The 27,332-nt window shown below is 41.3% G+C and overlaps 1 protein-coding gene across 1 annotated transcript in view; it reads left to right on the plus strand.

Moving 5' to 3' along the window:
- Nucleotides 1–13,551: 13,551 nt before the first annotated feature.
- The window catches only part of RASSF3 (Ras association domain family member 3), a 94,671-nt gene continuing 80,890 nt past the window's right edge, over nucleotides 13,552–27,332 (plus strand). Inside the window, exon 1 of the mRNA XM_066183185.1 lies at nucleotides 13,552–13,669. Within this exon, the coding sequence (XP_066039282.1) occupies nucleotides 13,552–13,669 (118 nt within the window). The remainder of the gene's footprint in view (nucleotides 13,670–27,332) is intronic.

Genomic DNA, 27,332 nt, shown 5'->3' on the forward strand with positions numbered 1-27,332 from the left:
GAGGTTTATTTCCTTGTAAGCACAATAGAGAGCCTGAAACATGAAGTTGCAAATTGCAGCTCAGTTTGCATTATCCAGCTGTTCAGAAAATGTACCCTGCACAACCGAATCACTAGCGTAGGCAATATGGTAGAGCCACTAATTCTCCTAATTTTTTTAAACTATTTGTTTGACATGGTTGACATTTGACATTTGTTTGACATTTAACTGAATTATGTTAATTACTTAATTCTTTTAAGGGTGGTAAGATTCCTAGTCTCTGCTCAGTATGAAATTGTCCACTGGTAGAACTCAATCAGTTCTAATGTAGTCACTGTAGAAGTGGTGATTGTAGAACAGTTCTGGATGGTCCCGAGCAGAACTGGGGAAAAAAGGGGAGTTGTTGGCTGGAAGAAGGGGGAAGTAAAAGTCCGTGGTAATCTCCAGTCTCTTCCAGAAGATCAGCATTCACTGTGTCTGTAGTTGAAAGGGTTATAGATTATTATTACAAACTGTAGTTGAAACAAACGCAGCCTACAAATTTGGAGAAACCTTTCTAATGGTAAAGAGAGGCAAATGCCAGAACCGATTGTCCTGGGAACAGCAATACTTGGAAGTGGGTTTATAGGAATAGGTTAACTGGTAGGAGCTCTTGTGACTGATTCTGCATTGGCAGGGCTTCACGACCTTCTATTTTTCTGTGCCCTGAACAGCTTTACTTTTTCATCTGTCACCAAAAAAATGTGGTAGGGTAGCATTCCTCAGTGGAATTTGCTGTTTTGTCACTGGTCAGGCACCAGTAGTTGTAGTGCACATCTTTTGGAGAACTTTGCTGCCTGTGAGCAAGTAAGGCCGGCAGCGGCAGGTTGAGCTGCTGGCGTGCTGCAAACAGGGGCACGGCGCAGTTCTTTAAAGTTCAGTCTTTAAAGTGCTCCTGGACACTCACACAAGTGTTGAATGAACGCTCTGACTACTCCGGCCGCCACAGCCTCCCCATCCAGGTGTGGGGTACGGCAGCTCTACCCAACCCTGGGAACTATTTCCCCCAGTAGCCGCTTTAAGGAACAGAGGCAGATCCTTTTAATGGGAGCCTACTGAAGCGCATCACCAGCTCTGGTCAGCTGCCCCTGTGCCAGGGGCTGCTGCAGCATCCCGGAGTACGTTTATGCCGAATGCTGCAGAGTTTGTGCCCGCCGGGCGCGGGGCCGGCAGGGCTCGGGAGGTCGTGGGGAGGACGCGGCCGCGGTGCGGCGCCTCCTTCGCCCCCGCCGCCTCCGCGCTCCCCTGGCCCGCGGTGCCGCGTGCGTGAGGCGGGCGGAGGCGGCCGGCGCGTCCCGCTCCGCATGGCGGCGGCCGCGCGGGACCGGCGGGAGAAGCCTCGGCGGGGCCGGGCGGGGCCCGGGCGCTCACCGCCGCTCCCGCGGCCGGACGCGCCCGCCGCCGTCCCGGGCCCCGCGCTCTGCGGCCGCCGCCGCCCGGCGCCGCCGCGGCCCCGCCACGTCCGCACCGTCTTCGAGGCGCCGCCGCCGGAGCCCCCGCACCGCTTCGGGCCGGCGGCGGCGGGAGCGTGGTGCGACCTGTGCTGCCGCTTCGTCCTCTCGCAGGGCCTGCGCTGCGCGGGTGAGCGGCTCCGGCGGGGAGCGCGGCCGGGAGCGGCGGGGCCGGGGGGACGGGACACCCTCACCAAACCGAGGGGCGCGGGGCAAGGTCAGGCGTCTCCCGATCCGCGCCAGGAAACGAAAGGCGCTCCTCGCCCCAGCCCCGGCGGGAGCAAGGGTTTCGCCATGTGGAGCGCTGGAGCACGAAGGCTGCGGAGCGGGAGCTGAATTGCCGGGACGGCGGCCTGGCATGGGGGTGGATGCGGTGTGATCCAGGGAAAAGTGCTCCGTCCCCACCCGACGGGAAGGTAACACGTGTCACAGGGTGTGGGGAGTGCAGCCCTGAGGGGTTCGTGTGTGCTCCCAGCCCCGCCGAAAGCCACGCGCTCCGCCCAAGCCAGGCTGTGTTAGTGTGTCGCATGTCCCGTGGTCACCGCATGTACAAACATGTCCTTTTGGTCTCTGGGCTCTGGTTCTTAGTACGCAAAGGTGTGTTTTCCTTTTCCTGCATAGAAAGCAACTTTCCTCCTTTGCACCCCTTTTGTTACCACTGCCACACTCTAAAATAGAGTGATTTCATTCACCTTCTCACTCCTGTCCTTTACAGCAGGACAACATACATAATCTAGTGCCGGTCTAGAGTCCTCTTTTGCCATCCCTTGATTGATTGAAAAGGCTTTGGCCACGTTGTTGAGCTTCATGGTAACTTCGAGGGTGATTTCAGCATAGACCTCCATGGGCATGCTCACTTGGCTGGCTGCTCCTCACCCACAGCTGCAGTGCTGCTGCACTTTGTAGGACAATCTAGTGCTATCCCTAGTGGTGTGACATGTTCAGGTGTGTGGTTTGCTTTTGATTTACATCACTGAGCCTTTGTTTAACAACTGATATTTGAAACACAAGGTGGGAAAGACAGGTCAATCTTTTCCTTCTCTTTTTTTTTCTGTCTTAAGGAGATGTGGTAACCTCGTACTGTCCTCTGCTGATAAATGTAATTTATGTTATGACACACTGTTCTCACAGTTACACTCACTTCCAGTAGCTCTATTTTTACAGTTATTCTTGGAATGGAAATACTTTGGCTGTGAAAATAAAATACTTTTTATTTATCATTTGCATTAGTGCACTGTCTGTTCTGACAGGATGTGTAGTGCACTGATGTGAAAATAGACCTTAGAAATAATATTTTTTTTTTATGATCAAATGCTCCATGACAAGAACTTCAAATGTCACATTGGATTATGTATCTTCCAGCAACATTTTCTCAGAACAATTACAGCTTACAATGTTTTTCCTTCTCCTCCATGACAAGCTCCATTTTTATGACGCATAGTACTTCAAGCTGCTCTCTTAAATTGCTGTTTAAGTAGCAGAGGAAACATTCAACTTTTATGATCTAGCACGAATATAATATTTAGAAGCTGTAAAGTGCTATGGAGATGAAAGCAAACCCTGGCTGAGGGGCACAAGGGTTGCTGTGGGAACCTCTGTTCTTGCCCATTTGGCAGGCACAACCGTGAGCCAGGCTGGTGAGCAGATCTGGCTGATAAAGTGGCTGAGGCAACAAAAGTAGGGACTGGGTCAGGACAGCTCAGAGACCTGAAGGAATGAGTGACCAGCTGCCCTACTGGCTCGGAGTCACTAAATCTGCTCTGGCCAGATGTCAGTCTACACCCAGAGTCACAGGCTCTTCTGTGAGCAAGTGGATAGAGGAGAGAAAAACGTCCCCTGCTTTGGGAAGGCAGCAGACACGGCTGTGCTCAACAGCTGAAGTGTGTCTAGAAAGCTGAATTGGATGCATCCAAGACTACAGCCAAATTTCTGGCCTCGGTGGTGGTCTTTGTGCCATGGTCTCCTTTGGGTATCCCTTGCAAAGCAGTGGTTACAACAGAAGTTAGAAGTACCTTTCAAAGATTTTAATCTACCTGGCAAGGTGTGACAGTGCTGAAAGTTTCCCAAATAAACCTATGTTTTCCAGAAGCCACTTAATGTCATCTGAAAAGCCAAATAAAACAGCACCTTCCAGATGGGCCTCTGCTAATAAAGAGGGATCTATGTACTATATTCTCATGATTCTGAGTCACAAAGACATAAATACTATTTTTATTTAAATTACCCTCTCTCAGTATTGGTTGAAGTCAGTTCTCACCAAGTCATTGCCATTAGATATGATCAAAGTCAGATGTGTTAAATGTAGTGACAAGGATAAAAAGGCATGAGAAATTTCTTCTGGGATAGGGAAGCAGTCAAAGGGCACATCAAAGGAATAATTTTCAAGTATTCAGATACAGACTTTTTTCTGAAAGAAAAGTCTTTGACCTCTCTATGGGAGTGGGGATTTCTTTGAGTATCTCTGTCCTGCCTTCCCCACAGTGTAAATGAAAAATTCCCCAGCTGAGCTTCAGTAGAGGTTAGGCTTTACTCTTACCATTTTTCAGTGGGTCTGTGGTTGTCGTAGGGTTTTTGTACACTCCTTGGTGTACCTCATAAAGTGAGGTGGAATCCCTGAACTACCAAGAAAAGGTCTTCCTGCCTTTCGTGAGATTTTTGTTTGGAATTCACAAGCTTTCACGCTTCTGATAAAAATTTTAAAAATACTTTCATTTTATTCAGGGAAGAGAGATCAGAACAGAAGAAAAAAGTCAAGATTAATGATTGTGTATTTCAATGCAGTGCACAAGGTGCACAATATTCAAGCAACTTATTTTTTGAAAAGAAGTAAGGCAGTGCTGATACTCCTGGACCCCAGCCCAGGAAGAAAGCCAGGTGTGATGAAATACCTCTGAAAAGGATACTTTGTAGTATCCGACTTCTTGCTGTTGTTTTGGATTTCTTTTCAAGAGAGGCTTAATTGGTTAAGCAGTCCAGGTTTGCTCTGCTATTCACCTTTTCACCTCTATTATTTGGGGTAAAAACCCGGTGCAGATGCGGAATTCCATTGCCTGGCCTGACTTCTCTGCGCGAAGTTGTTTGAAACAGAAGCAGTTGAGATTATTCCAGTTTATATAATGGAATGGTGTACAGTAAAGAGTGGGTTTTGTTTTCTAGCATTCGTTTTTTCTCTCAATCTGAAGGTAGTCTGGAGTGAAAATTCTTAGTTTCTTATATCTTATTGATAGTGTGAAGCATTATGAAGCGTAAGAGGTTATTGCATTTTATCAACGTGTCATTTGGCATTTGAAAAATGAAGCATTTATCATGGTTTTGGATGAAATAACCTGTATTTCTGCCAGGCTATGAAATACAATTTCTGAGCAGTTTTGCTTTCCTCACAGTCCGGAGAACAGACTGGGTGTACACTGGTGGTGGGAGTGCAAAAGGAATTACTTTGTGGACCACTTGCTCTGGACTTTGTAGTTAATTTCTGTAACTTTTCTTTTTCCTTGCATTTTACAATTTTCCATTGAACCAGATGAAACCAAATGAAACCTTTTCATAACTTTTATTCTTCACTTAAGAGAATATAGAGAAATTACAGGTCCTACATGACTTTCACTTCAAACTTGCAAAAGATATGTAAGCAGATGCTTTTGAGGTACCATGAAAACTAGATGGCTCCTTTCCTGGATTTAGTGATGGGACACGATCTCTTCTCTACATCTTTTTTTTACCAACTTTTTTCTCTACATCTTTTTTTTTTTTTTTTTTTTTTTTTTTACCAATTTGTTTTTTGAGCACGCATTCTCCGTGAAGTGTACACCACAGTGTTCTGTCAGGGCCTTCTCTTTGTTTTTTGCTGAAATGGGTATTTTGGTGGGAGCCTTGTTCAATTTCTAACATGTTTTTATATTGGCTCTGAATATTCAGTAGCTGACTCCTGCTTTAGTGCAGTTGAAGATCTGAGGTGTTATGTTTTAATATGTAGTGTAGCTCTTCTACTAAGAGAATTTTTAAATATCCATAAAAACAAACAACAAAACAAAAACTTTAGGAAAAAAATTAGGATATATTATCTAAATGCCTACTAATTGTCAGGAGTAGCAAAGAAATTAGATTCCTCTGTAGAGAGTGTAATATGGAGGAAAGGAGCAAACACAGAAATTAGTGTTTTTTTCCTTCAGAAAGATAGTTTTTTGACCACCAAATTTGTGTAATGTTTTATTGTTTTTAAGTGAGAGAATAGACATTGTCCATTATCTCTTCAGTAGGACCACATTCATATTTAATTGCATGTAATGAGGGGGTTAAGTTGCTGAAACTACAAGAGTTACTACTTGAATTACCAAAGCTGTTCAGAGTTGAAGGAGTCTCGGAAAGCTTCATCTACAGAGTGAGCACTGGACATCAGATTAGAAATAATGGTGGTGGGAGTCTGCTTCCCTTTCCCATTCTTTCTGGAAATGAGTTGCTTAATGATGAACAGTTCTCCCAGTGCTTTATATTTTCTTTTAAATCCAAAATTGCCACATTTTCTCAGAATCCTTAGAGGCTGGAGTAGGAGGAGGTGACAGGGTTTGGGCTTGCTGGTGGAGCTCAGCTCAGAGAGAGCCCTGTTTTCCTCCTTGTTGAATTTGAAGCAGTGTGGGTGCTTTGCTGCTGCCCCCAGTGGGGTGTTTGCTGGAGCTTGCAGGGCTGGTAGAGCTGGAGAAAAGATGAGTCCCTTGCAGTGCAGTAGAAACTGTGTCCTGCACTGCACCTGGTGCTGGGTGAAAGGCAGAGGAGTGGGGATGGAAAGAGGAAGCAGCTTTGGTAGAGCTTGCTCTTCAAGAGTAATGCTTGCTTGTCTACCCCAGTGCCTCTCTGCCTCCTGGGGCATTTCTGTGGTCTCTGTAGCCACAAGGTTCTCACTGCTCAAAGCTGAGTTCTTTCCTCTGCTGTTTGCAGAGAATGGGAACTCATCACTGAGTTCCTTGTTTATGGTGGATCTTGACATTTCTTTTCCTCTGTGAGTCCCATCTTCCACTCCTGAGCCATACACTGTCCCATGAAGAAACTTTCACCTGTTTCTGAACACCTTTCTTTGTTCTTGTTTTCACCATCTCATGAATAAATGGTTAATTATTAATTATGGTATTCTTCAGAGTCTGAGTGTCTTAGATGCAGACCTAAGAGACCACAGAGAATACAAGAAGTTGTTCTGAGGCTGCATAGCAGCGAAGAGAAAAAATTTCAAAATCACCCTGTTACATTCATATGCCATCACTGAAATGAAAAGCTCTGAAAATGCTTTGTGGTTTTCCCACTTGTCTTCCTCACACACTTTGGAGCTGCTCTGGAAGCTCCTGCAGAGGATGTTTTCAGGCCAGGGCATCTTGACATGAGATATCTTGTGTTCCGTTTCACATACAGGGGAAAGGAGCCCAGATGCCATAAGGCTTGGTTTCAAACACAGCAGTGTTTGAGAGATGATACCAGAGTAGAAAGGGGTCTGCTAATAAAAAACGTGATAAAACAGGTGTTTCTTTAGGCAGTGTTCCTAACCTTGGATGTATTCAAGATGTGTAATAAAACATCAAAACAATTATGCATTCAGAAAAGCAAAGATCTTTGTAGTAAAAATATTGGCATTTCTTGCCAGTGTCATAACTTCTGATTGTCTGCTTGGAGAAAGTCTGGGGGAACCAAGGAGAAACTTGGTTTTGTCATGGGAAAGCTTTGAAGAACGTCCTGTGACTTGATGCCAGTTTTATACATTTATACCATTCTCAAACTTCAGCAGATTAGCACTGCTTGGACAGGAGTTTGGGTCATTGTGGGATGTAATGATGCAGGTGCCTTTTAAATTATGTTGTGCCTGCATGCTGTATACATATAGCTAGCATCTGTGATTTTAACATGCTGGAGAGAAAGGTAAAACTGAAGGTTTTACTGGATAATATGTGGTTTTGTTAAATGACTAATAAAAAGCCATATTATGGTTTGGGGTTTTTTTGTATTTAGGGCTAGCAGTAGGAGCTCTTGGCCACTGTGAGTCCTTAATAGAGAGTACGCTTGGACAGGAAGAAGCAGTCCCCTCTTTGAATTGCTGTTAGCCAAGCAGACAGAGATGGAAGCACTGATACATTAAGTAACATTTTCAAGGTTACCTGTGAGGTCACTGGTTAAGCCAATGTTTAGAGCTCAGCTCTTGTCCAGGGGCTGTGGTCATCTCTTCCTTCTGTTGTTTAGTGGTGTTGACCAGAATTCTCCAGCCTTCTAGGAAGGATCTCTTTATCCAGACAGTGAAATGCAGGTCAGCCGTGTGCTGGCGGGGTGGCTTTAGGAGCTGCTAGATGTGCCTGTTTTCTCCACACTGTACTGAGTACTGAGGAATGCCTTTTTTATTTTGCTCACTAATGGAAGGGTGCATTGTGTGCAGAAGCTTTGGTGCCATAGCCTGACAGTGAGTGTAGGAGCTTGGAAGAAAGTGTGAAGAGCTACAGTGAAAGTTCTCTTGTATTGTATTTTTCTCTTATACTCCTGTCCTAAATATTTGCTTATTATCTAGTAGCTGCCAGGGCTAAAGTAAGAAACATTCTGCTCTTCTAAGAGAGGAGAAATGTACAAGGTGCACCCTTGTTAATCTCAAGTGCAAACAGCATGTAATCACTCCTACTGCAATGCAGATATCTAAAGAAGGGTGGTCACAGCTTGCTTGCACCCTTAAAAATGATCAGGTTTTAAGCAGATTAGGCTGAACAAACTTATTGTTTTAGCAAAGTTTAACACGTTTCTGTTTTTCTGCTTCGACCCGTTTTCTCTTAATGATAACTCCCTGCAAGCTCGCGCTGAGAAGTCTACTAATTTTGGCACAAAGTCACCCGAAGCCCGCAGGCAAGTTGGTCTGTCATGCACTGAGTCAAATCCTATGTGTCAAACTATGTTACAAGGCAACTCAGTATCTTCTCTCCAGTTTTAGCCTTGAGTTTTATTTTTCCTCTATTATACAATGTAGCTGTTTACATACAAAAGTGGTTTTCCTAAAGACTGTTCAATAATTTCCCTGAATTTGCTGCTACTAATATAATACCTACTGCAAAGTTAAAATTAACATGAATCTGTTATTTTCACACTACACTACTATTCTCTTCATCTGGCTTTTTCATCTTATATTCAGCTTTAGTTTTGAAGCGCAAGCCTACAGACATACAGTAAACCTGTAACCAAACCACATTAAAAGGGAGCATGTGCAGCACATTGTACCAGCAGCAGTCTCCAGGAAATAGTGTATTACTTTCCTCATGCTCAGCTGCACCAGTGCAGCAACTCCCTCCCTCACACGCTTCCATCACAGTGCTGTGCTGGTCCTGCCTGCCTCTGCACATTACCAGCATCTGCAAAAGAACATAAAGAGAATTACAACAAATTTCACTGATTGAAGTATTTGAAATAAATCAGGGAATGACTGTACAGTACAATGGATGATAGTGAAAAGAATCAAGAAGAAATATTGCTGAAATACACAGAGATTCTTTTCCGTTTAACAATGCAGGAAGACATTTGTTTACTGTGTAATATGTTGTAGAGTTAAATAAGAACTAACCAGATATGAACAAACATGCTTTGGAACAGTGATTTTCCTTCTCAAAATCCAGGATATGTTTCATTGGCGCCATTGCTAAGAAGAAACTTCCTATTTCTTTCATCTTAAGGGGAGAAATCAAATTATTCTCCAAAAAATGTCATGAATAGATCATTAAATCTTATAACAGATGTATTTCACATCAGTTTGAATACTGCAGTTCTTCAATTACTACCTTTCAAAAGGAGGCAAGGTTTTGGAAGCTGCAGATTGCCAATCACTGTTTAATTTTTAGTTCTTTCTTTTTGTGTACGTGCAGCTGCTGAGAATCAAAAGTTTTTTTAGAAAGCTCACAAATATAGCCACTTATTTGGATTAGGGAGGGATGAACAGCTGAGCTGGAAATTGGAAGTATTGTGCTAGTTGTGCTGATTTAAAGTCAAATACAGCAGGGGTTTTTTTCTTTTATTTCAGTAGTTGTGTTCTTTATAAACTTCCTAGCAACTGCATAGCCTTGTCACACATCATGATGTAATAGATTAGGTTTTGATATGAAATCAGTGATGCTGTGTCTTGACAGTGTCATGGTAATGCAGTAGTGCTGAAGCCCAGGGACTAGTTAGGCAGGGCCCTTTTTTTGATAGTTGGATAAAATTTACTCTAGCATACAGCTGAACAGAATTTAAGGAAGGTTGCAGCTTTTGTTTATAATTTCTAGGTAAGTATGTTTCACACATTCCATTGTTTCAGTGCATGGGTACAGTGTTTCTCTGCATAACCCAGTTCTGGACTGCAAAAATCTTGTAATCTGTTTCATATCTCTGTCAAGAAAAAAAAAGGGGGGGGGGTGGAAAGTGAAGGAAAACAGTTTATGGAGCGCCAAATGTCTCTTCCTTCTTCTCTGGAAATGCAAGGTCCATCAATATGGAAAATATCCTTGTGAAGGCTGGCTTTTGAATACTTCTCCATACTGAACCATGCCTGCGTGTGGCATATAGCATAGTGACATACATTCACAATGGGAGAGGTTAGAAAGACACCACCTTGTTTTACAAATATATTATTGCCTGCAAAGAAAGCAATACCTCATTTTGAGCTTAGTTAATAGGGACATTTGCCAATGCAGACAGGCAGATATTCCTTTATAGACTCAGCTTTTCCTACACACAGTTCTTACTGTGATCAGGTAGGTGGGGATCTTTGTTCCTGAAACCAGACTAAATGGAGAAGTTCCAGTTGAAGTGAAAGCGAATGAAATCCTTTCCTCATCCCAGCCATTTGCTACCTGAGAGCTGGGGGTAATGGAAATGGCAGTAAGTCCTCACTGAGGAAGAATGCTCTTCTGCTCCAGAGCAGAGAGTTCTGCATCTGCCCCACATCTGGCACCACTGTGTGTGCTCCTCCTGATTATTAGATTTCATTTTTATGGCATCTCAGCACTGCTGCATTTATCTAAAAAATGCTTGATAGCAAAGAATTTGCTTTTGAAATATATAAACTCAGCACACCCCAAGAGAGCATTTCCAGTCAAGCACTGCTGGTTGTTTACAGTTCATTTAAGGGCATTTTATTGTAGCAATGAAGACTTGTTTGGGGTATTTTAGTTCTTTCAGCTCTGTCAGTGGGCTGGGAGGGCTGCAGTAAGGCTGCCACCGGGTCACTGTGTATCTCCCTCTGTTCAGAGCTGGTCTGTTGGGCTCTGAAGGTCAGGGTAGACAGGGACGTGTCTAAACTGCTGGATGTTTCATGAGCACCCCTTTGCTTTCCAACTGGTTGCTATGCAGAAAGTGGGTTGGGAGGCAGATGTAGAGAGCAGCGTGGTGGACCCAGCTCTCCTGCCAAGGTGGTGACTTGCCATGCATCTCAGGCGCCACACACATGGAGGATCTGTGGGCATTTCTGCCCTGCTCAGGGGCCTGCTGAGCTCTGACCTCTGCATGTTGTGGGGAGGTAGGAGGTCAGAGGCTGCCTGCATAGCAGAGGGGACAGCTGCTCACCTCCCTTCCCAGGCAGGTGGGACAGCAGTGAAGGCAGCAGTCATTCCCTCCCCTCCGTCAGACACTGCTTAGATGGGCAGAGTATGACCTGGGGGTTGAAGTCTGTTGCAGGAAAAAGCCTTACATGGCTTTTTTCCCTAAAGGGAGGCAGGGATCAAGAGTCTGAGTCTGCTCACATTTCAGGTCCTTTTGTCCTCCTTGGAAAGTATCTCTGTGCAGTCTCTCTGTCAGAGTAGATTGAAAGGTACATATGTAGCCCTGTGTAGTACCTTTCCAGTACAGTGAATTCTTAACTTTAGTAATGCATCATTGTAATTAGAGGAATCAAGAGTTGTCTTAAGGGGAGCTCGGTGGACTTTCCCAAGTCCAGCTGAGAGCAGTGCATTCCTGTGCAGAGCACAGTGGCTCATATTTTAAAGCTAGCAGTTCAGGTTGGAAGTAACACCTATCATCATGACACCCCATGATCCCTAGGCTGTGGGAGACAGGCTGTTGTTCTTTGGCTTTATATTTTGGCCTAACTAAGGCCTAAAAATGTAAAGTAATGGAGAAATTGTGAAATTACTGGATTCTAACTAGCACTGCTATTCAGTTTAGGTTGAATTCAGATCTGTGTTCTCATCTGTATTACCTGGTTTGTTGTTTAGTATAACTGTCAGATTCATCCCAATGACTTTTTTGTATAGAGTAAGTTTTGTTTGCTTTAGAATAATACACTGTGTTTTATGCTCTTGCCTATTTATGTTTTGCTAAACATTGTAAGGTATAAACCTCTACAGGTTTGTTTTTCTCATTAGCAAAGTCAGTTTATTCCCTTATATTGTTCCAACTGGATATGTTTTACTGAGTATTTTTTAAGCCTCATAAAATACCAGTATTAAGATATTGTAATAGCATTTTCTGTAAAGCAAAAAAAAAAAAAAGAATCCTGTGCCCTTCATATCCTGCTAAAGGACATATATATCTATATGGATTTTTCGACAATTTGCAAAACTATTCAGTTTATCACATACTTAGGGTGTGAAATATTCCAGGGTTTTTTATGCCACTTTGATTTTCATTAAAATTTACATACATAAATTTCAGAAAAAAAGAAGTAATTGTTTGATCTTGTATTTGGCAGATGCCAATGCACATTTAGACCCCTGCTATTTCCTGAGGAAAGCAAGTTGTCTGTTGGGTCTTTAACTCTGCTCCTTGCCTGTTCTGAATTGGGTGACAGACCTCCCACTCGTGCTAAAACCGTCACTTTGCTACTAAATTCCTTCTGGTATGACAGGGTGGAGTCAAACGAGACAAAATCCAGTGGTCTGTGTCCTGCCTTCTGCTCTTTTCATTGTCACTGGCTAAAGAATTGTGAGAGATACAGCATAAATGGAAATGTTTATTTGTTTTTAGAGACATCCTGACAAACAGGAGATGCAATCAGAAACCAGTAGCTCAGTCCTGAGAAGCAGCAGTATGTTTAAAAAGTCAGATGTGTAAAATGGGGTTAAATACTTCACATATTTTTGTGTAGAAAAATACATTGTGAATTCTAGAAGATTTATTAACTGTATGCTGTGAACATAGCTGGTGCAACAAAACCCTTACTTTCTGTAGTTTAAAGGTTGATACAAAAGGACCTAGTTTTGTAATGACATTAGTCTTGATTTTCCAGGGATTTCTGCCATTCAGATCTAACAGAAGGAAAAAAAAATTCAAATCAAATGTGAGAAGCTGGACACGTAGCCAAGGAAATCATACCATCCTTGGGAAATTGTTACGCAGTCTTGCTGTTTAAAAGTGTATACTAGAAGTCGTGATAATTGTTGCAGGGGCATTAGTAAATAGCATCTCTGGATTTACAATGTAATATGTACCATCATTGGAGCATGTGTAGGCTTTGTACTGAGATGCTGTTAATTTCTTTGGATCATGATATGTTGATAGATGTTCAATTCTTAAGTAAATTGTGGCAGTGAATGATTTGACTCTTACGTTTGCCTTAAAATCCATTAAGAGAAAAGTCGCATTTTGAGCAATGTGTGTATCCACAGAAATCTCTGTTAAATTTGCTGCTCAGGACTTTCAGAAGAAAGTCTTTGAGAGACACTCTGTAGAGAAAATTCTGTTGATTTACATTAAGGGATTTTGAAAGAGGACTCGTCACTATCAGTTTTGATGTTTATTTGTTTTCAGCCTGGAAAAGGTAGCTAGAGATGAACAAAGGAGCCCTTCAAAGCCTTTCTACAAAAAAACATGTCTTAACATCATTGGAAACACAGTAACAGGTTAAGACTCCTAAGCATTGGTCTTTCTTTAGCTGAAGCATCTATTAATATAGCTGCTTCTTGTAATAAAGAGGGAGGTCTGGAGGGCTCTGAGTGGAGCGGCGGAGAGGGAGGGGATTTAGGACTAACAGGTGGTCCTGAGACGTGCTGGCTGACGCTGAGCTCAGAGCAAGCGCACTCGCTGTGGGTGTTCGTGGGCTCTCCTCTCTCCTCTGGGTACATGTGCCTCTTGTTCCTGGTGAAGCTGTGCAGCCCTTTCAGCCATGGCAGTGAGAAATGATCTGAGCAAAACCATCAGGAGGATAGCACGCTTTTTTTACTGGTTTCCTAAATCATTGAGCAGTTCGAGGAGAAGGACGGTAAAGCTTCTCTGGAAATCTGGTAAGTGTGCTGCTATGTTTGCCCAGGCTTTTTTTCCTGCTAAATAAATAAATTTTAAAAAGCTGTTTCCATTGAACTGGTTAACTTTTCCAGGCCAGGATTGTTCACATTTTTTCATTCTTGGAGGCTCATTAGGCAAAACTGTAAAAATATTCTGGAAATGCAATAGAAGGTTCCTCAGGCTTGTTCAGACAAAGAGTTCCCTTGCAGCTGCATAATTTATTCATGTCGCTGATGTTTGGGATCTTGGTTTTGCCATGTTTTTTCTCCCTTGGGTATGTATATAGGAGCTCTAATATGACTCAAATAATTGCCTGAAAATTATTTGGAATTGCCTTGAGCTGTTAATTGATCTAGAAGGCTGTACAAAGACTGAACTGACTAAACACTTTAACTCATTGTACCAGTGTTCACAAGAAGTGATGGGCAGCTTAGAGAGGCTTGTGTTCAGCAGTGATGCATTTGCCTTCTCTTCCATTTTATCAGCTCACCAGTTAGTAACAGGCCTTGCTTCTCACAACAACTCAGTGCTCTGATTCTTGTCCAGGCCTGGCAGAAAACTCTTTGCATCTCTCACATTAACATTCTCATGAACACTCTTAAAGCCCTAATATGGTTTTGTCCCTTTTGCATGGTCTTTGAAGACTGGGGCTGCGGTGTGTTCTCAGGGGTTTGGAAGGACGTGTACTGCCATAGCGTGGGAAGCCAAGTTCTTCCTGTTCTTCCTAAGGGACTAATGGTACGAGGTCTTTAAAGTTTTCTTTAGATTGGGACTCTTTGGAACAGAATGGTGAACTTGTCAATTCTGCAACATTAATAGCAAGTTTGTATTTGCATGGGGTAGAATTTGGGTCAGTTCCACAGCTGAGCAGTTTAGTGTTGAACTTCAGATAACAGGTCTGTGCCTCTTGAAAGGGGATGTGCCATCCTTAATCTGTCACAGAAACATTGTTAGGTCCCATGTCTAAATGACATATGACTTCTTCCTGAGGGAGTCCACAGATTTCAAATATTCAGAAGAAAATCCCAGCACAATGAAGTCTGTATGAAACTTATCCTTGATGAACCTAGAGTTTTGATTAACCTCTCTTTGAATAAGGGTAATCTCAAGTCCTCCAAATACATCAAATCATCCTGAGTCCTCATAATACATCAGCTCATTCCTGCATCTCTTTTATTACTGTAAAAACTATCAATACATGTCATTGAGAGCTTTAATTGCTGAGTTACACACATGTGAAAATGTTTGCATGCCAGTTATCTTTTTCCCCAGTATTGCAAAAAACTAATTGCATCTATGATTTGTAACAAGAAATGAGGTGAGCTCTGAGTGCTTTATAAAGAATGCTTTTGTGGGTTGCCTTCCTTTGCCCTCTACATCTAGTGGTTTGAATAAAATTTGCCTTTTTACTATCATTTTAGTGTATGTTGTAGCATCTCTTTTGGACTGAATTTGTAAATGGTGTCTGAAGTGCCCTGTAAGTCCTTTGCTACATGTGCAATGAGATATTAGTCACAAAATTGTGAGTCTGATGGAAATGTGTCATTTCAGTAGAAGGTTGAGTCCAAGCAGAAAAAAAATCTCAGTGTGGCAATTCAACTCATATTTCTTGTAGGTTTACAGAAGCCAATCTCAGAAACTGGATGCTGAAGTCCTGATGCTCCTCTCTCAGGGGAGGAGACACAGCTCCTGATTGCTCTTTAGTGTGTACAAAGACAGCAAGTTACGTGAAACCTTAGCTACCCTGAAGTCCACAAACATTTCTGCCTTCTTCTTCAGTGTCCAGAATTTCCCTTTAGTTTTTGATGGATTACAAAATTACCCACTTCCTCAACTTTCTAGGCTCTGAAACACCATGTTTTGGTAATTCTTTACCAAGATGCCCTCCTGTCCTTCTGAGAGAGTTGTTCAACACCAAAGCCTACCCTGAGCAGTATTGGCCATCTACCCTGAGAAATATTTACTACCATCCCTTGGTACATGGAGATTTACCATTGCTTCAAGCACACTAGAATCCAACTTTTTGCTGTCTTTCTGACGGGTTTTACTCTAGGACTGGAACTAACAGAATTTTTTATTCAGGATGAGCTAGGACCCAGGATGACCCAGCAGAACAATTCTGTGTTGTTTGGTTTGTTCCACAGATGAATAACCCAGCTGTCAATTAAAACTTTCAGTAATACTTACTGATGGTTTTTAGCCGCTCATGCTTTAATAGATAAATTAGCATTTTACCAACAGAAGAAAAAATTTCATGATTTGGACATATTAGGAAGATCAGAGATTATGTTCTCTATTATGCTTTGTCATAGATTTTGTGTGGTATCATTCGTTATGTGAACCATGAGATGGGCACTGTGCCTCTGCATAGTATCCCCAGACTTGTTGCTTTTGTTCTGTTTCTATCACTCTGTGTCTCAGGATGCCTCGTCCTCTCTGCTTGACCGAGACACAACTCTGCCAAAGCACAAAATTAGTTTTTAAGTATAACAATGAATTCTGTACCGTTGTAGGTCACTGTGTTCAGAAAGGTGCATTTCACTCAATTTTAGAAAGAGCTGTCAAAGCATAATTAGGTTGCTGTTCCTAAAAATTCTTAGCTTTTCAGTCTGTCCTTGGATGGATACTTTGGGATTGTTGACCTCAGACTTTTGCCTACAGCTAATGTGCTCCTTGCAAAGCTCTAAAAGAAGGAAGAAAATTTGCAGGTACTCTTCAGTAGCTGATTTTGATTAAATTACTTACTGAAGGATTAAAAAAAAATATCTCAGACATGGTTCTGAATATACTAAATCTAGCTAATAATCATTTAACTGCATTTAGTTTAATCAAGTGTACATAACATTTTATGAGAGTCTTAAACTGAGGCATATAGTGTTTAGGGTTCTGGAGCCTTCATTTCTTTGAAACTTGTTTGAATTTTTTCCCTACAACATCTTAAGAGAATTTATGTTGGCACATCATGTGACTAGAAGTTTTATCATGATAAAATACATATGTACAGGGAGAGATATTGAAAGACAAAGGAATTAGAAAAAAATTCATAGAGGGCCACGATGAGACTATAGAATGATGCAAAAATTCAAAATAGAGAAGTAACTCCTGTTTTCTCTGTCTCATAGCAGAGGAATAAGGTGAGGGGTGACAAATATAGAGCAGATAAAAGGATTTTTCAAAATTATTTTTAATTCAGCATGTAATTAAATTGTAGAACTCATTACCAGAGGATGCTGCTGAGGTCAGGAATGTAACAAGATTTAAAGAGGGTCTGGAAAAATAAGAATATTCAATATCATGATAATTGAAGCTACAATAGAAGCTTTGAAATACACATAAATCTTCTTGCTCCAGGGTTTAAGATAATTTAAGTATTAGTCTGAGATAATTTTGTGGCTCAGATCTCACAACTGTTACTGTTTCATGCAATTTCTCCGTAAGCAACTAATGCACCCCCCCGGAAGAGATAATTTTATGTTCTGCGTTGATTTAAGCCTTTTTGATATTTTTCAAGCTTATATAGAAAAAGCAGATTTTAGACCTGCTTGGAAAAGAATCCCATAACATCCTGTGGAAAACATAAAAAGCACAATGCCTGCTGAATTTTTAATTATTATTTCATTATTAATTTATTTTATTTTACTTTGCAAAATTGTCCCAGTGGCAAACTCTGTTTTTTTCTGCAGCCATTATAATACATAAATAGCTACAGAAATCAAGTTTGTCTGAGGTGAGTGATTTTGTGTCATGTTTCTTGCTTAGCTGAAGAAGTTCACCTGGTTATCCCCACAGTTCACTGAAGCCCTTGCAGTGTCTGGGTTCAGTGCAGCCCTTGCAGGCCAAGCATGCAGAGCTTGCAGAGGAGTGCTCAGAAGGAGAGTGGCCATCTCTGGGAATGATGGGGAGAGTTTTGTCCTAACACGGATGATAAATAGAGTGCAGAGACATTTGGGAACTGTAGCTCTGAAGCATTCAAGCTCAGATGTGCAGACAAGATGGTTGCCCCCAAGGGAATATAATTTGAATTAGCTGTGTTTGGGAGAGGGAGCAGAAGGACACTCAGTGGAAGCCAGCTTGAATATAAATCAGTTATATTTAAACTTAATGCAGTAGCAGGCAAAGTGAGCTTATGACTGGAGGTGGCTGTTCTGGAGCATGGATCCAGCAATGAAAAGTCTCATCTTGCTGAGACCTTCTGGGGTGGGTAACCAGGACTTCAGATCTAACTTCTTCAGACTGCTGTAGCTGTTTGTTCCCTGAACACCTAGTTCATGATTTACATAGTGCTGGAGATGGGTGGGATACTGCAGAAGGCTGGAAGCAGATAGGAGATGATGGCATTTTATCATCACACCATCAGGGCGCAGACCTTTCAATTCATGTTTGTTCATCTACTTCAGACATTTCTGCCCATTTAATTTCAGTGTTCTTAATCATCATTTAAGAACCTATGCCCAATGTTCATTTAAGAATATGTAGATTATTGATGAAAGTATGCCATATAAAGATCCTGTGTTGTGAGAGTATGATTTTAGTTTCTAGTCTCCTTTTCAAGAGCATCTCACATACATCTATGTGCTTTTCCTCTCTCTTTTCATTTTAATTACATATATATGTAATTTTCCTTGTATGATTTGCTTAAAAGACCACTTACATAGTTAGAAAATAAGCTGTGCTGGCATCGGTAATATAAAAACATCTTTTAACAAAATGAAAAAAATGCGTGTGGCATGTCAGTGTTGCCAGGCCATCAGGATCACTGAAAGTTAATTGTAAAATGCAGTAGAAGAAATCATACTGAGTGACTGGGCAGTAAAACATAGCATCAGTGTGGATGAATATGAACCAAACCATTTGGGGAAAATGCTTACTGCAGATGTGGAGCAGTGGCTTCTAGTTTAGTTCTTATCACACAGAAAACAGAGTTAATCAAGTGGACAGTTCTCAGAAGAGACTCATCTCATTGTTCAAAAACTAAAGTAAAACCCCAAAAAACTCTGCTGTTCTTTTACATCAAATGAAGCAGTTTGGTCATCCTGCCTTCTTAAAATGGGTATATTAGTATTTAAAAATAAAAGCAAGCATTTTGAATTATCAAAGAGGCTAGTAACCTCTTACAGGTCTTCTTCTCTTGGTAAGAGGCAGCTTTAATAGAATATGTTTTTGTACTAATAAAAGCAGTGTGGAGAATTGCAAACAGAAGAGTTATTTACCATTTCTCACAGTGTAAAAGTCAAGGCCACATCCTGAAATGGCCAAACGAGTGACTCTTTCATGTACACATGCAAGTACATAACCCAGTAGTGAAACTGACTGGCACAGGATGTTAAGGAAACAAGAATACTTATATTTGTTCAAGAGGGGATTAGTTAAATTCATGGAGGAAAGAGCCATCAAGAGGTATTAAATAAAAAGGTGCAAAACAGACCCTGGTTTATTTGTTTTAAATTGCAGATTGCCAGGGAATAGAAAGGGTTTAAGGGGGAAATATCACTCTTAAGTCACCCCTTTTTGCCTACCTGTTCTCTAATCATCTTCTGACAGGCTCTTCCCAAGACAGGCTACTGGCCTAACTCAGTCCATTTGTTCTTGTGTTCTTCAAGTGCAATACTGTTGAAACCTAGGGAATATGGATGCCTCTCTTGCTATTGTTAATTTCTGAGTAATTTTCCACCCATTAAATAACTGTTTAGTTTTTCTATTATTTGTGAGTCTGAATTTTTCCAGGGCAGGTGCATTCTGTTTGTGTCCAATAGTCCACAGTGTGTTTTTCTTTATAGTGGTTTTCATTCATAGCCACTCATGTGGCTTTTGCAAATTGCATCATGTGTTGTTTTATTCTATTTCTCAGATAATTAGATGAGATGAATATCACATCATCCCAGTAAATTTCATTTTTCTTGACTTTACCAGTTTTAAATTAGACAAGACAAATCTCTTTGTCTAATCTGCCTTCCATCCAAAGGACAATCCTGATTTGTACCTATAAAGTTTTTAAGAATTTTCACAAGTCTTTGATAAATATAAGAAAAAAAGTCTGTTCAGAGAGTGAATTGCACCTCATGGACTCAATTGATGCGTGGATGAAGATTACCAAAATAAACATAACACATGCAGAGTGTCAGTATCACCAGGAGTTGGTTGCTAGTACCCTCTATGTCTGTTGCAGGCGTCTTTTTCTGAAGTATTTCAGAAGATTTCATTTTACTTCTGCTACATTTCTTGTTTCTTTTGCTAATGTCAAGCAAAAGCAGTGTGAAGATGCTGTTTCTCTCCACTGCACCTCTTTGCTGCCCTCAGTGCTAGTAGGAAGATGAGCAGAAGAAAAGACAAAGACCAACTTTTGTGCATTAAACTAAGCACCTCTCCAGTACAGCTGCTTCAAGATTCACTATCAGGGCTGGCATGATGACCCATAACATCTGAAGTAAAAGCTGTGAATTGGTCATTTATGAAGAGTAACATTAATAAATTAGTAGTGTGGAATTACCTGTTTTAAAGAGATAATGTAACATTAGAGTGGGATATGTAAACATAGACCAAGCTTGGATGCAGCAAGCAAAAGCAGGTTTAGAACTGAGCTGTATCCAGTGTGAGAGGTGATCTGCACAAGTGCAACTATTTTTGTATTAAACTTCATTTAATTTGATGGATTGATGTCAACTTTTTTCCCATCTCGCATTTAGACAGAAGAGACTGCAGGTTTTGTTTGGCAGAAAGTCCAAGCTCTTAAATTTCATGTGATCTGTCAGTTAAAGGTCTGGCTTCTGTCCTGCTGGGATATAACTGCTGTTTAACTCCTCTAATGGAGTGATCATTGATCCCTCAGTAGCTATTCAGAATTAACTCCCACTTCCGGTGTTGTGGCCAGGTAAAGCAGGGAGCTCTCTCGGGACTGTTTTTCTATGATCCATCTCCTCTGTGAACATGGAACTCTTGTTTGTAACTAATTCTAGCAAGAAGAGGGAGTTTGTTAACTCAGGTCTGGTCGGGAACTCACAGTTCTGGGAGTGTACAGATAGAGAGACCTAAACTATACTTTTCTTTCCTGTTGTGTTTTCACTGTGTTTCTCCTAAAGGGCAAACAAAATGAAGTGCTGCTTTGTGAGTATCCGTAATGCTGGGTATTTTGGGGATTCAGCAATAGAGGGCACTAGAGTAAATGCTTTCAAAAAGCAGTATTTTTATTGGATTTGCATACAAAAGTGAAAGCTCACTTTTGGTTTTTTTTTATGTGGAAGGGATATTCTACCCATTTGTTTAGGTTTTTAATGTTGGAAAGAGGATAACAGTCAAAGCAAGTGGAAGTCCCCAGATACCAGCATGACACGTGGTGGAACTTCATAAATACTTTGGACCGATTTTTGACTTTTTAAACAGAAACTCTGCTATTTCTTTCCATCACGTTTGCAGTGCAGAAGTGTATGCAGCCATGTGTTCCTAAGCCAGGTGTTTATTGAATGTAATATCAGAAGCTTTGATTCTGTCAAAGATGAATTTCAAATGCATTTTACAAAGCCACCACGAAAAGAAAATCAGGTGTGAGAATGTGTTAGACCCATATCTCCGTTCTTGTTCAGGCTCTGTTCCCTCCTAAGTTAGGAGTTCAGTGTGTGTGCTGTGGGCTGCTGCATTTTCTGGTTTCCATATGAAAGCTTAATTTAATTTAAAGACAACCTGAGCTGCTTTTAGACTATTGGTAGAAGTTACTGAGTCTGGTGGAGTAGCTGGGATTCAGATGCCTGTGGACAGGTTTGTCAGAGGAAAGAGGCTGTAGCTGCCATTTTACCATTCTAGCCCCTGCTGCAAGTGTAGCTTAGTGCAATGCCAAGACACTCCTCTGGCTGCTTGGCCTTGTGGAGCAGGTGGGAAAAGGTGGAGTGGCCAGAACTCGTTGGGCTGCTGGTGTCGGTCCCTCCAGCCTGACTCTGGGGGCTACACAGCACAAGGCACAGTGTAGCACAGCACAAGGCTGCGAGCTGGATGCTGGCCAGAGGCTCAGCCCTCTGCTTCTCCCCCGTGCTGCTTAATAATGTGTAGACATACCTAACACCTACTGCAGTCTTGCACAAGTAAGCTTAAAATCAATAGTTCTGTAGGAAATCAAATGTAAATGAATTGTTGTAAGCTGATTTCTAGGACAGGTCAAATCTAGGATTTTACCTACAGGGCACTTTTTTGTGTGCGTGGCATAACTTCGTTGGAGTTCAGAAATGAAGAATAAGATTTGTTTTCTGTTCCAGAAGTGCAATCTCTTTGTTGTTGAGCTGAAGAAGAAATACAGTTCAAATGTGGTACCCTGGTTTTGTCACTGGTACATGTGGTCAGTAAAGCCTGACACTACCCAGGTCTGTCAGATTTTCTGGAGCCTATGAGCCTATGTGGGAGGGATGTGTGGTTCACTGGTTCAGGTGTTCAAAAAGCACTCTCTGAAGTTTGTCATGAAAGGGTAGACATGGTGATATGTCAAGGTATCTGCCAAGTTTCATCTCTAATTCATTGTTTGGAGTTACTGCACAGAGGAACTTGGCCTCCCCACCCCTATCTGGCATGGCAAAGTAGAAGTCTCAAAGCTCAGGGCAAAAGCAATGTAATCATCCCCAGGAAGTTGTTTCTTAGACTGCAGCCTGGAAGTTAAAAAAAAACTAAGGAATGCCATAGATGTGTGTATATGAAAAGGACTAAAGGAGAAACGAGGCCTCTCCTTTCCTTTACACTCTGGCATTATTGCATGGTGTTCCTGTGCCCAGATACCTCCAGGGGAGCCCTTACAGGGAAGAGGTATTTCAGGCTTCCTGGGGAGGGAGAGCTCAGCTGTGTACCTCTCAGTCTGCCTCCCAGAAACTGGCATACTAAGAGCTCCCAAAATCATGATAGCTATGGTACAGCCTGAAGGCGGGGATGTGGTCCAGCTCTCCAGCTAGGTGTGATGCTGAAACAGATAAAGAAGATTGTGAGAAGTAAACATAACCTAAACTTGATTTTTCTTGTCTTGGGCTTTTGCTTTTAAAGTATTTCCTCTATTGCCAATTTATGTTTTAACTCATACCTCGACTGAATTGAATATTTTCAGCCTTGTTTGCAAACAGATTTTATGATTATTTTAGGGTGGTCTGGCAAACACTGGGTGTTCTGTTTCTGTGGGAGTGGTGACTAAACAGGACTGTATGCAGAGCAGTATCTGGCCAAAAGAAGTGTAATAGTTTTCAGGAGCAGAAGCCTGTTTATAGGCTGGTTATGTAGGATCCCACGTTTGTGCAAGAGTCTCCTGTGACAAGTCTTCACTGGATCCTGTTGGCAAGTGCTGGAAGAAGGGAGAAGACTTGATTGTTGTCACATTGATAAAAATACAAACAAGCTTTGTCAGGCAATTATATTGATTTTAATTCTTTATTACTCTAGAGTAGTAGGATTTATGCTCCTATGTCACTTAGGGCCAAGTGCTCAAAGACATCTAATCTGAGAACCAGTGTAGATTTCAGTAGCTGGATCGTTGACCCTTCTCGTGGTTTTTACAGTCACTGGCTCCAAGAGTGGAGAATCCTCCCTCAGGCAGGGACCTTCTCTGTGGAAACTGCCAGCAACCTTACCTGGCTAACAGTGGTCTCAGAGATGCTGAATCCATGCTAACACCTACATCCCAATTTTCCAACGTGCAGCTAGATGGCAATGTCACCTTCCACTTCTTGGAAAGGCTGGTGAGCTGCCCTGGCCAGTCCTGCCTCATCACCTCCCCCCGGCCAAGGATGACCACGACAGAGAACACGTGTCCTGATGTTTACCGGTTATCTAACAAACCATCTGGCACAAACCAGGTTAACACTAGATCATACCAAAAAAAACCCAAAAAACCAAACAGGTTTATAGAGGTACCAGCAGCAGAAACTGGGAAAAAAAAATCCAGTTTAGGCTGTTTACTCTAAAATACCTGTCATTCTTTCCTGTTTTGCAGTTGGGAAGCTGAATGTATTGACCAATTCATGCTATCTGGCGCACAAAATCAGAAATATGGTCTCTGAGTTCCCAGGCAGCGAGGACATTAAAGTCCCAGGTTCATGCAGGCTGCTGATTTTTATACCTCCTTTTTTCCTTTGGGCCTCCCTTGGAGTTCTCACTTAGTGATTCACTGAGGGAAGTGTTTTTTCTTCTTAGTGAAAGGCTGATCAGTCCCTCTTGTTTTACAGATGTAATGTCCTTTGCATGTGGCAGAGTCAGGTTGTTGCCTGCCTAGATGATAGATAAACTGTTATCTAAAAACTCTGAATCTGGTGAGTAATATGGCATTTTTTTTTGCACAGTACCCAAACTCCAGCTCCATAAGACACTTGGCAAACAAAAACACCACAAGCATTTGTGTTGGAACCTGGACTGTTTGATTAAAGCGCTTGTCTTCTTCTGAGGTCCAAATATATGCAACTCATGATTTTGCAGGTCTGTGCCATAGGCACTCTGGTTAATTTTATTTCAATCACTATGAGTAGTTCTTAATAGAGACTGTTGCAGGAGCTTATCCTGTTTCCAGGGCAGGGTTCCTGACCCTGAATGGAGCTGTGGCACTTACAGATAGGGCTGCAGTTCAAGTGCTTCATGGAGAATTTCCCTAGACAGCAAGTTAAGCCAGTTCTATGGTCTTTCTGTTCTTGGGAAGATGACAGAGGATCCTCTCTGTGGGAAGTGTGTATCCCAAAAAGGGCCTCAGGACCTGTGGCTGTGAATGGCCATTGTACCTATTGAGAGCAGAGTCTACAGAGACACAGCAGAAGACCTGAAGTGGTACTTGTGGATAGCTTTACAGGAGTTTGGAAGATGTGGGCTTTGCTGGACTTCAATCTGATCTAAGCCTTGTGTAGCTCCACAATGGGGAAGGAGCACAAAAATACACACAAAGAGCCTCGGGAAAAAGGATGGCCATAAGGACCTACCTCAGAAATATTGTCTTACCTGTAATAATAGTGATCCCTTAAAAATCACTAATTGGAAAATATGGTTAGAACTTTTTTTTGGTGTGACTGACAGATAAACTAGCAGAAATAAAGAGCATTTCATAGAGATAAAACTGATGTTACAGCAGATCTCTACCTCCTAGTAGCTGTGCTTAGAGATTTCTGAAGGCTGTTTATTGCCAATATGTTTCTCATTCCATTACAGATTTGAATGAAACTGTTAAAAAAGATCTTTGTAGCGACTTTAGCATCAAAATAGAATGTATTCATTTGAGTATCAGCAAAAAAGAGACCAACACAACATATATTAAGCATAAACTGAAATGTGACATACTCATACGAATGTATTGTAGAAATAACACAATTCAATTCTGTCTTGCAGGAAAAATATAGCTGAACTTCATTCTCCTTCCTTTTGTTACCTGCTGCCTGAAAATGGATTAAAAATTAAAGCACTAAGCACTCACATAGTTTGAATAATTTTTCCAAGAAGCTTTAGAGGCAAATTTTCCATAGAGCAAGCACAGCAGTAAAACTCTCTTCTGGTTGCTGGGAACCAAGCCACAGGTTCTCACGTAAAGATGATTTTACTTGCTAACTTCCAAACAGTACCAGGACCAAATTGTACTCACACTTTCTAATAAAGGTGTTTTTCTGTGCTTGATAAATAATGCAAAGGTAATACAAATTTGACTCTGAACATTCCATGTGCTTCAGTTGTTTAGGGACAACATACATTTTGCATATCCATTTGGAAGTTAAATTTGTCTGGGCCATCACAGAAATGAAATCACACATTTCCTAGGCAGGGGAAACCAGAGCAGGATAGAGAGACTTTGCTATTGAGCCTCTGCCTACCTCTGCCTGATTTACTAATGCTTAGTTACTAGGGTCTGATGCTGGAGCCTCTGTTGGGTTCCTGCCTGTTCCTTTGCTTGCTTTCTGCTGCACTACCCTGGAGCAAGTTGGTTATGGGAACAGCTATTTACAAGCTATCAAGCAAAATCAAGTTTTGGGTGAAGAAAACCTGAACATCAGGTAGGGTCCATTCATGTAAAATGAACATGTTGAAGCCTTACCGTTCACCCCTACTAGGGCAGGATAGGAGTGGTGTTGATTTCTAGCAATAATATAAGTTATTTTTTTCTCTTACTCTAGTCAAGCCATCGTTGCAATAGAATAATAAATCACAAGGTGCTTCATTATTTCTCAGTAGTTGACAATGAAACTTCTAAAGCATAATACTTAAATGTTTAATAAATTGATACTTACTTTGTATTTCCTAATAATTCAGGACAATTTTCATAATTAATATGCATTGATGCATCATTTTCATATGTAAATTCGGTGTACATGACAGTCTGAGCATCAGTAAAATAAAACTATTAGCTTTTCTAGTTGTCAGTGAATGCTTTTGTCAAATGTGCTAAGTTAAGGTCCCCAGAGCTCTGATTTCAAAGAACAGGATTCATTTCAGACCGCATCAGGAAGGAGCACCTGATTCTGATTTCTTTCCAAGCAGAAATGATATGGCAATCCATGATCTGATGACCAAAACAGTCTTTCCAGAATTATAGCTACTTTTGAACTCATGGAAATTTTGGGAGTGCTCCTGTAATGGTTTACCAGAAAAAGGTATTTTTTAAATTTGATGCTGTCTGAACCTTTGTGGAACATTGTATGCTACAACTGGAATGAAATCATATATATTTGAAGCTGAAACACATATGAAAAAAAGATCATACATAGATCCACTGTTTTAGGAAAAAAAAACCCATCCTTTTTCTAATCTTGCTTATTAAATTTAAAAACAGTATGTTAAAATCTAGCTTAAGATTGAAACAATTCTAGAGATGAAGCTTTTTTAGAGATGAAGCTTTCACATTTTTTGTAATTATGCCTCTAGTATCCAGATGGAAATTATGAGCTTGTCTTGCAAATGACATTATGGACTCACAAATTAAAATGAATATAAATGACAAACAAAATAGCATTGAGAGTTAATGTTTCCTAGCTGAATAAGTAATCCTGTTTCAGAACACTGTTTAGTGAACAGATTTTTTCCTAATATTTCTGAATTGGTGCATGCTCAGTACATGCATTTGCTCAGCCATAGGAAGTTGGGGAATTAGTGAACCCTGGCGTCCTACAGATTTGTAGGTCATTCCCCATAACCTCCTCACCATGCAAGTGATGTGCACTAGACATTATCAGACAATGGTGTAATCCCTGAATTTTTCCAGCTTTGCCCTGAGTATGAGTGTTAGTTTGGGTCTCCCTCCTTTAGCCTTTAGGAGATAATTTTCATAAAACTTAATTAGCTTTTAGACCATTTGTAGTTGAAATAGTCAGCTCTGTCAGAACTACAGGGGGAGAATTGAAAGGTGGGCATACAGTGCAATCTCATAAGCATTTTTTCTAAAGAAGGTAACTGAGCTTGCAAAGTAAAAAACAGAAATTAAGGAAAAAAGGAGAAATTCAAATACTGATTTCATTTGATCTTCTTTTGCTTATGCTGTGTAATGTAATGTTTACTTAAGTGCTCCCATCCTGGTTTTCTCGTGGAGATGCCCCGTTCCCTTACCTGATGAACAATTGCTCCAAATTTTATTTATTCCTGTTGACTTTTCCACTGTGTCTTACAGGGTCCCTTCCCAAAGACAAAATCCTTCTCAAGGCATCCATGAAAATGAGTGTTCTGTCTCCTCCAGAATTTTATGAG

The sequence above is a fragment of the Chamaea fasciata genome, unplaced genomic scaffold (assembly GCF_029207755.1).
Source record: "Chamaea fasciata isolate MVZ Bird 193981 ecotype frontalis unplaced genomic scaffold, bChaFas1.0.hap1 SCAF_5, whole genome shotgun sequence".
NCBI classification, from domain to species: domain Eukaryota; kingdom Metazoa; phylum Chordata; class Aves; order Passeriformes; family Sylviidae; genus Chamaea; species Chamaea fasciata.